We start from the raw sequence: 16750 nt of genomic DNA, 5'->3' as shown, positions 1-16750 counted from the left end.
AAGGTTTTAAGGAAATTTGCTTTTCAAATTTCCTGGAGAGCCAAGGAAATTCCTTACCGGCTGGATGTGGGTTGGCCTAAGCACTCAGAATACTTTACTGGAGCAACATTTTGTGTTGCAATTGACTCCCTCAGCGGATTGGTTTACATAGCCCAGGTTAGTAAAATTGGAATTAAAAAAAAAAAAATTATGAACACAAAGGAAACAATTTCTTCTTGTTTTGCTGTGCTAAGTAACCATGTATGTTTATATTATGCTATTTGTGAAGTTTTTTTGAGTTGGTTTTAAGTAAATACTTCGGTTTTGAACGTAGTAGATATTAATATTGTTAGGTTTTGAAGCTCGTTTTTTAAACATTAAATTTCTCGATTAACCTTTAATTTTTGTTTCTCTCTACCAAAATAAAGATTACTTTCTAAAAACCGATCCTATCTAAGCAGTTATTTTTATATACCTTCAGAGAGGGGATAACATCCCAAAGGTATTAGTGTTCACAGAGGATGGATATTTCCTACGATCCTGGAATTACACAGTTGACACACCTCATGGTATATTTGCAGCCAGTACACTACATGAACAGTCTGTCTGGATCACGGATGTAGGAAGTGGTATGTGTAGTAATATCTATTCAATTATCTTGCTAGAAATCATATTGTTGCCCGTGTTCTTGCTTGTACGCTTTAAAATCAAGAGTTGCTAAATCTAGTTGTAATTTCTTTAATTATTTTTGAAATCACTTGTTTCTAAAAACCTCTATATTGTACTTCTGTAGAGTCAAGATATTTAGCAAGGTGGCTATAATTATTATGGTTTTTCCTTTAACTTGTCAAGGGACTTTTCCTCTTTAAAGCGTCAGTTGTGAGACCATACTTTCAGGGATCATTTCTATGGTTTGTTAACGCATCAGTTGCTCTTCCCAGGCTAAAATTTTAAACCTCTTCTGTGAAGCCCCAAAAATAGCAATCTCTGTAACTTAATGGCCCAAAAAATAGCAATCTCTGTAAGTTAATGAACGGAGTCCTTGTCTTATTTTCCTTTACCAGTTCACTTTCAAAAGAAATTGTGCTAAGAAACCAGAACTGCTTTGTTGCCCAAAATGCAAGATTTGCAGAGACGCCTGGTGTTAATGTTTCTGAAGTCCTGCCTACTGCAACATGTCTGAAATCTTCTTTCCACCAAATACTTTTAGTAGAATGTGTTGCAAATCAAAGTAGGCATAGTTGGATTTATAGCTCTGGATGTTTTCAGAGATAGCTGTTTGCATGTTCTTGTGGCTTAAGACAGTACCAGAGATAACCTGGCATTATTAGCGCAGGATCTCAGGAATGAATGGGATCATAAAGACAGTCTTTGGCCCAGTTACATTCATGGCTTGAAGGACATCCTGTTTCTTCATTTCTGGCAAATTCAGATACCATTTTGGAACTAATGAACTCACAGTTTTTGTTAGAAGTGCCATTACTGTTTGTTCTCAGAACCCAAAAGATTTCTGAGCCGCAGCTGATTTCATTTCTTTCAAGATGTATTTTGGATGATAAAATTTTGGTTAAACAAAAAATCGAGAATACCTCTGAGTTCCTTGTAATGCTATAATGAAATATGACTATTTTGACTTCTTTTTTTTCCCCCAGGACTCACTGTTAAAGGCCTTTACTTTTTAATTTATTCCATTCATGTGATCGTTTTTTATAAAATACTTCATTGATTCCCAGAAATAAAAAAAAACACACATGACCTCTTCTTTCCATTAAAGGGTTTTTTTCATGCACAGATCTGAAGACACTTTTTATATTCCTTCCCATTTTTTGAAGAAATACATTCCCTTTAATAAAAATGTGGCTGTAAATGAGCCTTAAAAACAAAACAAAACGATGTTATATACTGGTGTTCTATGTCTTTTGCCAACTCTTTAGAAACTTTGAAGGTTGCTTTCTTTAATAATATTTTGTTCTCTTGTTGCTACAAATTACCTCAAGCATTCAAATCAGGTATAACAATAAATATGTTTTTTAAGATAGAATTGTAATGCAAGTTGATTCACTTTATTTCCAGTGAGTTCAGTGTATCCAATTTATCTTTTGCATGCCTACCAGTTAGTTTGGTCTTGGTATGCCTTCAAGTTGATTTCTGTTAACCGCATTATGTTTTTTTCCTAATTATTAATACCGTACTTTATGTTTTTGCTTGTAAGATAATTTTAATTCAAAGAAGTCTTGATATAAGTGAGAAAATATACTAGTGATTTGGAAAGATTTATTCTCTTAGGAAAAAAAGTTAATGGGTTGAGTTTTGCACTTGTTTCTACTATGAGAAAGTGTAGTTTAAAAAAAATATGTATTAGGGGTGCCTGGGTGGCTCAGATGGTTGAGCGTCTGCCTTCGGCTCAGGTCATGATTCCAGGGTCCTGGGATCGAGCCCCGCATCAGGCTCCGTGCTCGGCAGGGAACCTGCTTCTCCCTCTCCCTCTGCTGTTCCCCCTGCTTGTGCTCTCTCGCTCTCTCTGTCAAATAAATAAAATCTTTAAAAAAATAAAAAATAAAAAATAAAAAAATATGTATTATAGTGAACTTTTTTGTTGACCTACTAAAATTTGAGATCTGCACATGATTGACTGAAATAATGATTTTCAAACATAAGTTCCTTTTCCAGTTCCTTCTGGATTTCTTTTTGCAAGGAATGTTTATTCAAGGTTGTACTGTCATGCTTATGATTACAAAAGAAAATGATGTACCTATAATTTAACATCATGAGCCTTCTGTATAAGGAGCCAGTTTTGTTGGTTTTATTTATTTGAATTTAGAATCTACTTATTTTGGAGTACCTGAGCTTTAATTCATGACAGATTTGGTTGTAACTAATGAAGAAGCTCTATTGCTTGTGAAATACAGCATTTAATTATCTGAGCCTGTTAACTTTTTATTACTGTCAAATTCTATTAAATTCTTGCTCTCTGCTTACTTGAAAAATGTGAATGTTTGGACAGTGGTTATATTTGTGACGTGTGCATGTTTTTCTTTATAGGATCCTATGGTCATACTATTAAAAAATACAATTCCTTTGGTGATCTTGTTCAAGTCTTGGGTACCCCAGGCAAAAAAGGCACTGGTTTGAATCCCCTGCAATTTGATAATCCCGCAGAATTATATGTAGATGACACAGGAGATATTTACATTGTGGATGGAGATGGAGGATTGAATAACAGATTGATCAAATTGTCCCAAGGTACATGGCTTGCATGGTATCATAAGAATGCTTTTTAATAAGTTGGATGTGTTTAATTTGTCCAATACTTGGTGTAATATTATAACTAGTGTGCGTGTGTGTATTTTTTTTTTAATTTTTTTATTGTTATGTTAATCCCCATACATTACATCATTAGTTTTAGAGCGTGTGTGTATTTTTTTTAAGAGAGAGAGAATATGTTCCGGGGGTGGGGGCCAGGGGGAGAGGGAGAGAGACAATCTTCAGCAGACTCCACACCCAGCGAGAAGCCTGACGTAGGGCTCCATCTCACGACCCTTGAGATCATGACCTGAGCTGAAATGTAGTTGGACGCTTAACTGACTTGACTGAGCCACCCAGGCGCCCCTACAACTATTGTATATTGTATTAAAATGAAGCTGTGTGTAAAGGGCTCGAGTGAGATGTGTGGGATGGTCAGTAATAAATGATTCTGATAATATGCTTGCTTATTCCTTTGAATTAAATTGGAGGCAGTTTGGGAATTTATAGTGGGCTGAAGAAATAAGTGTCTATCCTATCCAATTAAGAAAGAGAAGGTTAGGAACCTGGCATTCCAGAGCTGAGATACCCTTCAGTTTGATTGATCAGCTAAAGTTTCATTGTATTTATTGCTGTATGTCCTCAGTAGTATTCTAGGTGCAGGTCTATTTCAGATGAAACTGCTAAATGCTACTCTATGGTATTGATTATTAAAGTAAAGTAAGATTTGGAGAAGGAGAAATTACTGTTGACTGGATAAGTAGGGCAAGCATTCATAAAGCAAGTGGTTCTTGAACTAAACTGGTTTTGGTGGGAGGAGAAGATGGATGGGAGGAACATTTACGAGGCTCTATCACACAAGGTCTACAGGTAATTAGCAAGTCTTCTAGGAAGGGAGCTTAGGATGTAATTTTGGAAGAGTTAAAAAATAAGATTTGAGATGTTCTTGAAGGCTTATCTAAGAATTTTGAAGCCATAATTTTGCATTTAAAATTTCTGAGGTTTTTTTAGTAGGAAAGTGATGTTATAGAAGCAGAGTTTTTATAAGACACAATACTGTATCAGGATGTATTTGCAGTAAGCTCTGTCATTTGGACAGAGCATAAACTCCTACATGAAGGTTATGTGGTCAACTTATTACCCAGTAACTAAGTTTGGTGGTGATAGTTAAAGGGAGGTGGTGCAGATAAAGCAAGAATCAAAAAAATACTGCAAAAGAAACAACCAAACTCAGGAGACAGCTTGAATACAGGTATATTGGTTTCTTGTGGATGCTATAAAAAATTGCCACAGACTGAATAGTTTAAACAGAAATGTATTCTCTCATGGTTTTGGAATCCAGAAGTCTGAAATGTATTAAGGCCAGCCCTACTCCCTCTAATGGCACTAGGGGAGAATCCCTCTTTGCCTCTTCCAGCTTCCCATGGTTCTAGACATTCCTTGGCTTGTGGCAGCATATCTCCAGTCTCTGCCACTGTCTTCAGATGGCCGCCTTCTGTGTGTCTCTGTGTCTCAAATCTCCCTCTCCCTTCTCTTACAAGAACACTAGTCATTGGATTTAGGGTCCACCTGAATTTAGGATCTATCTCATCACAAGATCCCTAACTTCATACATCTGCAAAAGTCTATGACCAATAAAGTCACATTCACAAGTAGAGAAGTACCTGTGACTTGGTTTTATCTTTTGAGGTAGAGGTAAAATTCAGCCTACAATAGGGGTAATAAGGGAGACAGATTATAAAAACATAATGTGAATTTTTAAGTTCACAGGAATTGTAATACCAAATAACGGAATAGTTGGGAAGGGAGACACTGACATGAATCACACAGTGGTTTTGAGTGATGAAAAACTCAAGTGGAGATAGTAAAGAAGATGATAAATTGCTTGAAACAAAAGCAATTTTTTGGGGGGGGGTAAAGCGTAACAATTAGGCAAACTGGTATATACACAGAAAGCCAAGAAATCCTGATCAATTGGGGGTATAATTAAATAGTTTATTTGCAACTTAAGACATAAGATACAGCACGCAGATGTATAAGGTAGTTATATGTTGCTCTGACCAACTATGTTTGCCGTTGTCAGATTTCATGATGCTTTGGCTGCACGGAGAACGTGGAACGGGGCCTGCTAAGTTCAACATACCTCACAGTGTTACCGTTGATTCATCTGGTCGGGTAAAAATACACTGTCATTGTGTATGGAACTGTGTGTCTGAGTGTGTGTGTGTGTGCGTGTGTAGGCGTATGGACCTCTATGTATATGGATCTTGGTGCACATGTGTGTCTGGATATCTGAATATGTATGAATGTTTGTGGTTATGTGTATCTGGGTGTGTCTGGGCTAATTCCTCTGGGGCTGGGTATACCCACATATTCTTATAAATGTTCAGGTCCTATAATGAAGAGAGTTCCCCAAATATTTAGAAATGATCAAAATAGATTTCCTGTGTCACTTAAAGGTAGAAGGAACAAATAATGGAATAGAACTTAAGTTACCTGAAAAAGGAGAGTTGCCCTCCTACTAAGAAAACTACTAGGAGTGTTTGAATATATTTTTATTTTTAGAATTAAATTAATTCTAGAATATGTTGATCAAAAGGGAGATGGGAGAGATTAATCTTGGAGGCTTGAAAATAAGAGCCACTCAGGCAACTTTGTTCTCACTAGCTCCACTCTGGGGAATGGAAAACTTTAACTGAAGCATTTCTTTCTTTCTTTTTTTTTTTTAAGATTTTATTTATTTATTTGAGAGAGAGAACATGAGAGGGGAGAGGCTCAGAGGGAGAAGCAGGCTCCCTGCTGAGCCGGGAGCCCGATGCAGGGCTTGATCCCGGGACTCCAGGATCACGACCTGAGCCAAAGGCAGTTGCCCAACCAACCGAGCCACCCAGGCACCCTTAACTGATGCTTTTCAACCCATTTCTTTTTCCCCACCCTATCCACTGCTACCTCTTTTGCTTTTATCCACCTTTAAGCATATATATCACTTCTTTGGGGTTACTTTCTTATGACCAAACCCCCACCCAAAATGTTTTATATTAGTTTCCCCTTCTGTTTTCCTATAGTAGCCTATACTTTCCTGTTATAGTAATTATCACACTATAATATCAGATCAGTCGTCTCCCTTAACAGAGTGTAGGCTGTATGAGGGCATATATTGAATCTCTTTGGCTTTGTATCTCAGTGCCTGGCACATAGCAGTCATCTTATGAGTAACTGTTCTATGACTAAATGTCTTGCAGAGTGGATGCATCAGACTATCTTGGCTTCATACTGTTAGAAATTTAATCCATTTCTACTTCTGATTCTATGTTCAGCAGACAACCTTTTGATTGTGATTTGGCTTCCTGTGTAGACAAAGTGAGAATGTTTTGATCATAAAATCTGCAAGTATTTCGCATTGTAGATAGGAAGATAACTGAACCTGTGAGTTTTGTCTGTAAATGGGGAGCTAGAAAGTTGGAATTCTGGTTTTAAACACATTACCATTCTGAGCCCGGTTAACTACTTCCTTCAATGAATAAGAATAAGATCAAGTTTCTGAGCAGGCAAGACCTAGACCCAGGTGAATTCTCCGTAGTGATAAATGCCCTTTTGAGAAAGCTTGGAGAACATTTGACGGGGATACTCTGGCATTACAGAATGATGAAAAATGAGGGTGTTCATTTCCGCACACTTGTGTTTTAACAATAGTCAATGCCATTCAGAGCATTTTACATGATTAACTCATTTAGTCATCACCGCAACCCTATAGGAAAAGTTAATTAGCTCCAGAGCTGAACTTGCTGTTTTTTTTGTTTTTTCGTTTTTAAGATTTATTTATTTGAGAGAGAGAGAGATTGAGAGAGAAAGTGCATGCACGTGCACATGTGCAGGTTGGGGTAGGGACAGAGGGAGAGGGAGAGAGAGAATCTCAAGCAGACTCCCTGCTGAGTGCAGAGCCTGATCCGGGGTTCAGTCTTACAACCCTGTGGATCATGACCTGAGCTGAAATCTCAAGTCGGGGGCTTAACCAAATGGGCCACCGAGGCGCCCCTGCTATTGTTTCTTAAACAAGATTTCTCATAATCAAGATTTGTTCAGTAGGGAAGATAATGCTAACAATCTAAAATATTCAATCCTAGGGTCTAAACTATATTTCTTCCTTGATCACTCATCTAAGGCAGTAGTCCCAAATTCTTCATCCTTACTAAAGAATCATGAATCAGGAAAGGGTCTTGAGAAATTACCTTACTTAGGGATCAACAACCTTTCTAAAATGATACAATGAGTCTGTATTTGTTTCTTATTATAGATGAATTTAGTGGCTACTAAAACTCACAGGCATTGACGGATACATTGTCAGGGTTACCCTGAAGAAATAGTGCCGGAATCCACAAACTCAAGAAATCCAATGATCCTGAAAGGAGGAGGTAGAGGTCAGCAGGGCTGGCCCACACTTCCAGTCCATTCTTACATACCCCTCTACAATCCTAGCCACGTGTCATAAAATCATTTCACTGTATGTATGCCATAGGTTGCATATATTAAATATAGTACATGAAATGTCATTTGGAGTGAGTCTATTTTCCTGTTTTATAACAACAGTTTTCCTTAATAACTCATTCCAGCCTATAGCAAAATTAAATTAAACCTGTTGTTAGTCTACTGTCATTCTTGAGATGCTACTAAAATCTTTTAAGCATCCTCTTTCGGTGGTTTGGCACTTTGGACATTCTTTGGTAACTAGCAGGTAGATGTTTAGTGATACTGCAATAGGAATGAATACGTGGCTACCCCCTAGCCTGAGCTCCTGAGGAACTAGGCTGCATTGCTTTGTCTTTGTCTTCTAACCTAACCCAGGGACTGACAGGTTGGCAGAACTCAGCAGGACAGAGAATGCCTGTCGGAGGAATGAATGAATTCTCTTGCTTTTCAGTACTGTGCTAATCCTCTGCATCACAACAGAAGACTCCAGTTTTTTTAGTTATTCAAATGTTTAATAGAACAGAGTGTTATGTATGGGCTTTGGGTTAAGACAGATGGCCGTAAGTGGCTCTCCCACTGTAAGCTCACTTCGAACTTTAATTTCGTGTCTGAAGATAGGGCTTTTAATAACTTCTTCTTTGGGGTCCTCTAAGTACTAAATGAGGTGATGTATGTGAAACTAATGGAAATAAACATTCACACCTCCTCTCTTCCCCTTCTGTTTTCTTTCTCATTATGATGTAGATCTTTTCCTAGAAACATTTTTTTGGTTTCTCAGGTGTGGGTTGCTGACCGAGGAAATAAAAGAATTCAAGTATTTGATAAAGACACCGGGGAGTGGTTAGGAGCATGGAATAATTGTTTCACAGAAGAGGGACCTTCTTCAGTCAGGTGATTTTTTTCTTTTTCTTTTAAAATGCTCGTTTTATTAGGTGGGTGGGGGATGGGCTAAGTGGGTGATGGGCATTAAGGAGGGCACTTGCTGTGATGAGCATTGGGTGTTATATGCAAGTGATGGATCACTAAATTCTCCCCCAGAAACTAATACTACACTATGTGTTAACTAAATACAATTTAAATAAAATCTTGAAAGAAAAAAAAATGCTTGTTTTATTTGGTTTATGTTCGTTTCTCTGAAGAGCTAGCTGAAAGTTTAAAATATTAATTTTCAACAGGTGAAAAGGGGACAGAACCAAGTATGCAGAGAACACGTAATGGTATTTTAAATCCCAAGCAGAGCGAAAGCAGTTAAACTCCCCGTGCACTGTGGGATCCGGGTCTCAGAGAGAGCATATGCTGGACCTCCTACAGCCTTCACCCTCGGGATACATGTGATGAATTTTTAAACGCAGAATGAAAATAGAAGTCTTGAGTCTATAGTGTCAGCCTAGCACCGACTTTCCATTAGTTTCATTTTGTGTGGTACTCGCATATTATTTTTGTTTGTTGAAACTCATCTTTGGCTATGTCTGCCATCGCAAATCTATTCGCTCATCAACAGAGTTAGACAAATTTTAAATTCTTGTTGAAGGCATCCTTCAGCAAGTAGAGGTGTCTATTGTTGTTTAGCGTCATAGGAGATAAAAACGTTGAGAAAGTCAACATTTATATTAATTTTGCATACATTTATTCTGTAAAATGTCTTTCTCCTTAGATTTACTCCCGACGGAAAATACGTGATTGTAGCCCAGCTGAACCTTAGCAGGCTCTTACTGGTGGCAGCGCCCCCAGTGGGAAGCATCGGTAACTGTTCTGTAAGCGGCACGATCCAGCTAGCAGATCAAGTTTTACCTCATCTCTTGGATGTCAGTGGGAAGACCGGAGCAATCTATGTAGCAGAAATTGGAGCAAAGCAAGTACAAAAATATGTCCCTATGAATAGCTATTTTCCTTCATTCGGTTCGTAATGTTTCCTTTGTGGAGATCTTTCAAGTGGAAGTTCAGATTCTCAAATTCATTGTTAAGCCCTTACAAATAATGTTCAAGTATAAGAATGTGTTTATTTTTCTGTGACCTGGTGATGAGAAAAAATTGTTTTTATATCATGAAGAACCATATATTTTGTTGCTCTTCTTGTGACTTAGTTTTACTTGTAAGTGCATTAGAATATTTTAATGAAGGAAATGTAATATTAAAAAAATGGGGTTGGAAAGAGGGACTAAGGTTGTAACCTGCGTATTTGCTCTGGTAGACTAATTTTCCCTGGGAGGAAGAGGGAAAGGAATAAAAATGAGTTTTGCAGGATATGTTGAATTTTATGAGAAGAACTACAAACCTCCAATTTGTTCACCTTATATAAAATGTACATTTTGAGAGATCAAGTCAGATGGGCTCTTGATTAATGAGTACCCATAGGATGCCAGCTCCTAAAGATTCAGAGATGAAGAAGCAGGTTTATCTTTGTGTGCCTTTTCAGGAGCTTGTAGTCCACTGGGGAGACAAGTGTGCAAACTGATACAACACAGTGACAGCAAGGCTTAAGTGTAGCAGGACTTTTGGAAGTCGAAGCATTACTTCTGACTGAGGGAATCCAGGAGGTTTTGCCAGGAAAGTCAACTTGAGCTCCAACTTGAGAAACTGAAAGGGGAAAACAAGGTGGTCCAAGTGGACAAGTGGTAAAAAGTTACAAACTTGCTGGGAGCTTTGGTAGGCTTTCTTTTAAAAGCCCATCTTGGCTTGGGTACTTTAGCTGTAAAATACTTGATCTCAACCTCTCAGTGTAGGAATAAAACAACAGGCATTTAAGCACTTTACTGAAAGGGATCTTTACAAGTACTAACTGCAATGTTTTTTTTTTTTATTAAAGGTAACATTAAAAGTTGGGGCCTCTCTTCAGGGCCTCTTTCCTTTCTTTTTCTTTTCTTTTCTTTCTTTTTTCTTTTTGTTAAACATGTACTCCGTTCATTCCTAACATCTGTCTACCTCAAAGAAGTTTTAGAATTATTTATATGGGGATGTGTACCGAACACTTTGCACTATTAAGGTGAATAATTTCTTACCTTTCTAGGCCTCTCTACCCCTTTGGTTTTAATATTTGCTTCCCCTTCTTTTCAGTTCTAGTTTATTCTGGGTTTTGGTTGAACCTGGCCATATGATGATCTTTCAGGTCATTCCTCCCCTTTTCTTTTATCCATCTCCTTCTTTATTCTAGTCTTGCCCTGCAAATCATGTAGCATGTGAGAAATCCTGAGCTGACTTTTCTCATCACCCATTATGGCTGCAGTCTGTTTTGTAGACCTTAGGGAATTCAAACTATATTGATGCTTGGATCATATCTTGATGCAGTTAGGAAGGTAAATCGACCAACAGGAAACCTCCGTGTTCCAAGGCCTTTGATGAGTGTGTTCATGCCACTGATCAAGCTGTATGATCTTAAATGAGTTTTTCTTAGTTTTTTCTCTTTAGTAAAAATTCCTCCTCCAGGAATGCTGTTAGGATCAGATGTATGACAGATACAAATGTACCTTCTGAAATAAATAGTTTCGAGTACTTTAAAGGCAGAAATTCTTAACAAAAATCCTTCTAAATGTGCTATTTACCTGATATCAACCATCAAGTTTGCCTTAATTTTGCGTTTATTGCTTTTTTCAGAACTTATCCTCATGAACTTTATGCAGCTTAGCCAATATAGTAAATTTATTTGTATAAAAAGAAAGTGATTTGAGGGTTTTGTTTTGTTTTGTTTTTAAGCCAGTGCAAATGTCTCTTAGGAATGCAGGTTAGGTAAACTGATCTTGTTCTTTTAAAAATGTTATATTTAACTCTATTTTATACCAGATTCTTATAAAACTTGCTGAGAATTTTGTTGCCATATGTCTTGCTAGAAGTGTCTATTAGCATCCCTGTAATCATAGTATTTCACTTTTTTCCTTTGGATTAATTGATTAAATGATTTGAGAAAATGTCTTATTGTCATTTAAAAGATACAAATTAAATTTTTGGAAAGAAAAGACAATATTATCTGGCTCTCGATTTTAATGTTTGATTTTATTGTTATAAAAGCAGTTTATAACTTCTTACTCCACTGAAGAATTTCAGCAATCCTGAAATCACAGGTTGGCTCTGTGAGAATATCCTTCTTCATTCGCATGTGAAGTGTAAGCTGAAGCGCATTTTGTTAGAGGTCGCTCAGAAGTCCAAACGAAAACAGCCTGGCTGAGATGGGGGGGGTGGGTACAAATAATAGTGATACTAGCTAACTCCATATATTTTTGCATTGGAAATGGAACCTCTTTATGCCCCTACTTTCTAGATCTATTAGGGGGTGTGTGTGGTGGGGTGGGGGTGGGGTGGCTTCTAAATTAGAAAACCAAAGGAAGGCTGGAGGTATCTTCCCTAACCTCCACTGTGACATCGGGTCTCTGCAATGGAATGTTTGTGTCCTCAGAGAAAACCTGTGCGCATTCTGATGGTAAACTAAGAAGACCCATATAATTTGTGCTTAGCTCACTTAACAGATTAAAAGACTGCTTCAAGCAATGTGGCTGTCAGGCTGAATAAAGGCACTCAAGTCCCAACTTTTGTTCGCCTTTGTTGGTTTTAAACACTGGATTTGAAAGCAGGATAGATTGGAGAGCCCACGGGACAACTGGAAACTGTCACATTTTTGCTCCTTTGACTCACCAAATCCATTAGAATCATTAAAAAAAAAAAAAAAACTTGAATGTATGACTTTATTTTACTCTTGACTCTAAAATTTCAGCAATAATCAAATAAAAAAACTTTTTCGAAAAGTCAGAGTAAGATTCATTTATTCAACAAAAACATGAAACAACAAACGTGTGAAGGCACTTAGGCAAGTGTCCTCTGCCTTGGTAGCTGACCATCCATCTGGGAAAAGCAGCCCGGAAAACCCATTTCCTTTCACTTCATCCCGGGGGAGTTGCCCTATTTGGCACTTGCGTTGCGTTACGTTCTTGACACAAAAGAGGGCAGTAGAGTCTTGCTTATGAGCATTTCTTGAACCCAGCTGTGGGCCTTCTTTATACTTAGATTTTTTTTAAAAATTGAAGTTAATCATACTTTTAATTTTTCTTCTTTTTCTTTAGCTTACATGTTTTGAGGAAATTAGCTTATAGGTGACATATTTTCCAAGGGTTATTGGACATTTTTACTGTTTAATTGGACATTTCCATGTTTAAAAAAAACAACTTTTCAATAAAAGCCAAACTAACAGCCAGAAGTGAATAATTCGTTTTAAACTATAACTTGAATATGAGTTTAGTACAATAGAAAATGCGTTCATAATAACAGAATTATTCCTTTTTTCCTTACTAGATTTTGTTTGTTTGTTTTAAACAATTTTGCCTTGTGGTTGCTGACTCTCTTATAAATAAAAAAATTGATTATTTATGGAGAGGCCAAGTAATTTTTCCACCAGACACTTAGCCATAGAATCCATGAGTTTATAGGGTAAGTTAATCCTTTAGACATTTAATGACATGTAGATAGTACCTTTGTATGTAAGAACTGAGTGGAATTTGAGTAATGAAAAATAGCACTTTTTGAAACTTCCGTTTCTTCCATTGTAAACAATGGAAGGATATTGTTATGATTTAATTCTGCTTGTATGTAATTTATGCCAAAGTGGCCCATCTTGGGGCAGCCTGTTTTTAACCCCTACAATAGTCTATGACCCTGGTAAACAGATTTGTGGTGTAGTTTCTTTTTGGATGCTACCTTTAAGAGAGAATCCTACAAATAGACTCTAATCCAAAAACAGTTGGCCAAATAACATGGTGTTTTGGACATAATTCTGAGACTTTCAAAGGGTGATCATATAGTAGCATGAACAGACTTATTGAGCTTTCCTCCAGAATGAAGATAACGAGTAGAAATAACAGTGTGGCCAGTTTGTCTAGCTTAATGAAAGAACATTCTAGCAAAGAGCTGTGTAGCAGTGGAACACACTGTGTTCATATTCAAAGTGGTAAGGTTCAGTGAGTCAGAACTTGAAATCTAGAGTTAGGTTGGCTGAGGTTCTGATCCAGGCCCTGCCACTTACTTGCGTGTTGTTTTGAGACTGCCTCATTTTTCTCTTTTGTGAAATGGAAATGATAGTATTTTCCTCATGGGATCATTGTGAATAGAAGTGAAATCATGCATGTAGAACATTACACCTAGGCCCTGACACACAGTAAGCACTCACCACGCCTTTTTTGTGGTACGTAAGCCAGAGATGGGCAGCCGTGCCACCTCTGGGCTGAAATTCTTACTCTGGGAAGATGGTGAGACCAGATGACCTTCCCCGTTGTATGATTCAGTTTAGTCCCACTATTGAGAACTAAAGGTATAGTTGTGATCCATTAAGTCATCTATCATTCAGAAATGGCCACTTTTAAAAAGCAGAGATATTTTCAGTTCACACTAAAGCTATTTAGTCATCCAACAGATGACTACATGTTAGATACCAGGAATATGGTGGTGAGCAAGGTAAAGACTCCTTTTCTGGAATATACATTCTACTTCGGAAAACAGAACAGTTTGAATGAAAAAAGTGAGATTCTGACTAGAATTTGTGGTAAATATTAACACCTGGTTGGCTAAATAAACACCCATTCAACTTTCTTCCTTATCTTATATACCACCTCGAAGACTGGAAGAGTGAGGTGCTTGCTTTCTCAGCTTAACTAGCATCTAGGGGTAGTCACATAATGTGATTCTGGCCAATGCAACATAAACGGAAGTCTGCTGGGCGATTTCTGGAGAATCATTTGCTTTTTTTATTAAAAAAAAAAAAAGGTAGGCATACTTAGCACCACTGCCTTCTCCCTTCTTGCCTGACTTGAACTTGAGTGTGATGCCGGGAGTTGCAGCAGTCATCATGGTACTATAAAGCAACAAACCCAACGTTCTTAAAGAAGGCCGAAAGATAGAAGGAGGCTGGGTTTTTATGATTGGGGAACCACTCTACTGACCTGGTAATCCCTTTCTCCAGATATTTTATGCGAGACAGTTGAATGTTTTAGTTACTTAAGCCACTGTTTTTGTTGGGTGTCTTCTGACAGATAAACATTCCTAACAAATTCAATATTAAATTAATCTGCATTAGTTTGGGATGGATATTTTTTATAATTTTAAGAGTCTATATCCAGGAAAATAAGTTACTCTGCTTTTATGTCTTATTTTATGTCCTTTGATAAAATTTTATTGTTGTTTTTTTTTTCAATTTAGATTCTGTGCATGTCTTTTGAGACACGTTTAGGTTCCTGTGTCAAATTTATCCTTTGCATTTATTAATTGTAGCTATTAGGGTAGGATTCCCCTGCCCCCTTTTTGAGAGAGAGAGAGAGAGCACGGAACGGGGTAGGGGGTGGGTAGGAAGAGGGAGAGACGCTCTGCATTCAGCGCAGAGCCTAACTTGGGGCTCAATCTCATGACCCTGGAATCATGGCCTGAGCCGAAATCAAGAGTCGGATGCTTAACCAACTGAGCCACCCAGGTGCCCCTTTTTCCCCATTTCAAATTACTTTTTGGTGGCATAGAGAAAAGGTATCAGTTCTTTTTATGTATGTGATTTCTATTCACCTTAATAAACTCTTACTAATTTTAATTATCTATTATAGATACTCAGATTTTCTAGGTATACCACTCTGAAAATAAACGTAACTGTACATCTTCCAATTATCTATTGCTCGTTTGATTTTTAAAATTTTAATGCATTAGCTACATTGTTCAAAACAATGTTAAATGATAGTAGTGATATCAAGTATCTTTATCTTATTTCTGATTTTAATGGAAATAATTGGTACTTTGCCAATTAATACGATATTTGCTATTGAGTTTTGGTAATTTTCATATTTAAGTAGTTTTTTTTAATCTCAGAATTTTATTAAGAATCACTACTTAATTTTATAATGGCTTTTAGCACTGATGTGTACAATATGTTGATTAATTACAGGTTTTTTTCTTATGGTTATTGTTGGAAAAATTTACTTGGTAGTAATTTCTTGCTTGGAACTTTTATTCTCGAAAGAAAGAGGGCAGTAGAGTGTCATTATGTAGAATTTATCAATTAATTATGTTCCACCCATCTCCAAAAGGAATTTGAGCCTCTTTACAATAAAATTTCTAAAATACATTAAAATAGAGTAATGTCAAAAATTGCATAGAGCAGTGTGAAAATACATTTATTCAAAACCTGGATTAATAGTTATGGCAATTAAGCATTAACTTACTTCTGAGATTTCTTGTAGCCATAGCAAAGAAGGAAATGTGCATAGTTAATTTTCATCTGATAAAATGAAATAGATGCATGGATCTTTATAGGTGAAATGAAACAATATACCTTCAACAACAATAAAAAAACACAAACTAACTTTTTTAAATGTAATCAAGGAAGGTGTGAGAAAGGGATAGGGTCTTTAAGCCAGTAGATCAATAAATATTAAGTGTTCTTATTTGGTGTATATACCACTGATTGGATGCACAGTCTTTGTCAGGGTTTGATAGAAATGATGGTGGTAATGTTCTGAATTTCTGCTGTCCAACATGGGCCATTGAGCACTTGACATGTAGGTTGTGTGTCTAAGGAACTGAATTTTCGGCTTTATTTTTAATTAATTAAATTTAAATTGTTACATGTGCCTATTGGCTACTGTATTAGACAACACAGCAGGTGACTAGGTTTTCATAATAATGACCAACAATTTGTTTTTACTCCATTTCCTTGTTCATTTGTATAATTTGCTTTCTTTGTAGTGTGACCTTTTGGCAGTGTTTCTAATAATTCCACCTAACTCGAAGATTAAAAATTATCATGCACATCGAAATATTAAATTGTTGAATCTTTTGTTAAATATTTTCCAAATGAAAGTGAAGTTAGTCTGTGAAGAATGAAGGAAAATGATTCTTACAAAGCTTTAAGTATTTATGTATGTGTGTACTTATTTATTTTACCAGTTCATCTCTAGGAACATATCTGCTTTTCTGTCTTTTTTTTTTCCTTAAGAGAAACCATTTTCACATGCAGCAGCTCATGTTTCAATGCAAACTGGTCTCATGTAGATTTTTTATGCGTCCCACAGAGGTATTCGCAGTATTGTTTCAGACATCCTAAAAA

General features: G+C 36.8%; 1 protein-coding gene across 5 annotated transcripts in view; it reads left to right on the top strand.

The window, feature by feature from the left end:
- Positions 1 to 16750, top strand: part of NHLRC3 (NHL repeat containing 3) — a 35749-nt gene that overhangs the window by 749 nt on the left and 18250 nt on the right. For 4 of the 5 annotated variants that reach the window (XR_013447008.1, XR_013447007.1, XR_013447009.1 and 1 more), the window contains exons 2-7: positions 4 to 156; positions 461 to 608; positions 3022 to 3222; positions 5306 to 5397; positions 8468 to 8580; positions 9344 to 9541. Coding sequence is in view for 2 of the 5 variants with exons in the window: in XM_036090824.2 (XP_035946717.1) it covers positions 4 to 156; positions 461 to 608; positions 3022 to 3222; positions 5306 to 5397; positions 8468 to 8580; positions 9344 to 9541 (905 nt within the window). In the remaining 3 variants the exon portion in view is untranslated. Of the gene's footprint in view, positions 1 to 3; positions 157 to 460; positions 609 to 3021; positions 3223 to 5305; positions 5398 to 8467; positions 8581 to 9343; positions 11645 to 16750 lie in introns of those variants that run through there. The other variant, XM_036090825.2, reaches the window with a different exon arrangement.

Source organism: Halichoerus grypus, chromosome 4 (genome assembly GCF_964656455.1).
Source record: "Halichoerus grypus chromosome 4, mHalGry1.hap1.1, whole genome shotgun sequence".
Lineage (NCBI taxonomy): Eukaryota > Metazoa > Chordata > Mammalia > Carnivora > Phocidae > Halichoerus > Halichoerus grypus.
The sequence above is the reverse complement of the archived record's forward strand: the minus strand, read 5'-3'. Positions and strand labels throughout refer to the sequence as shown.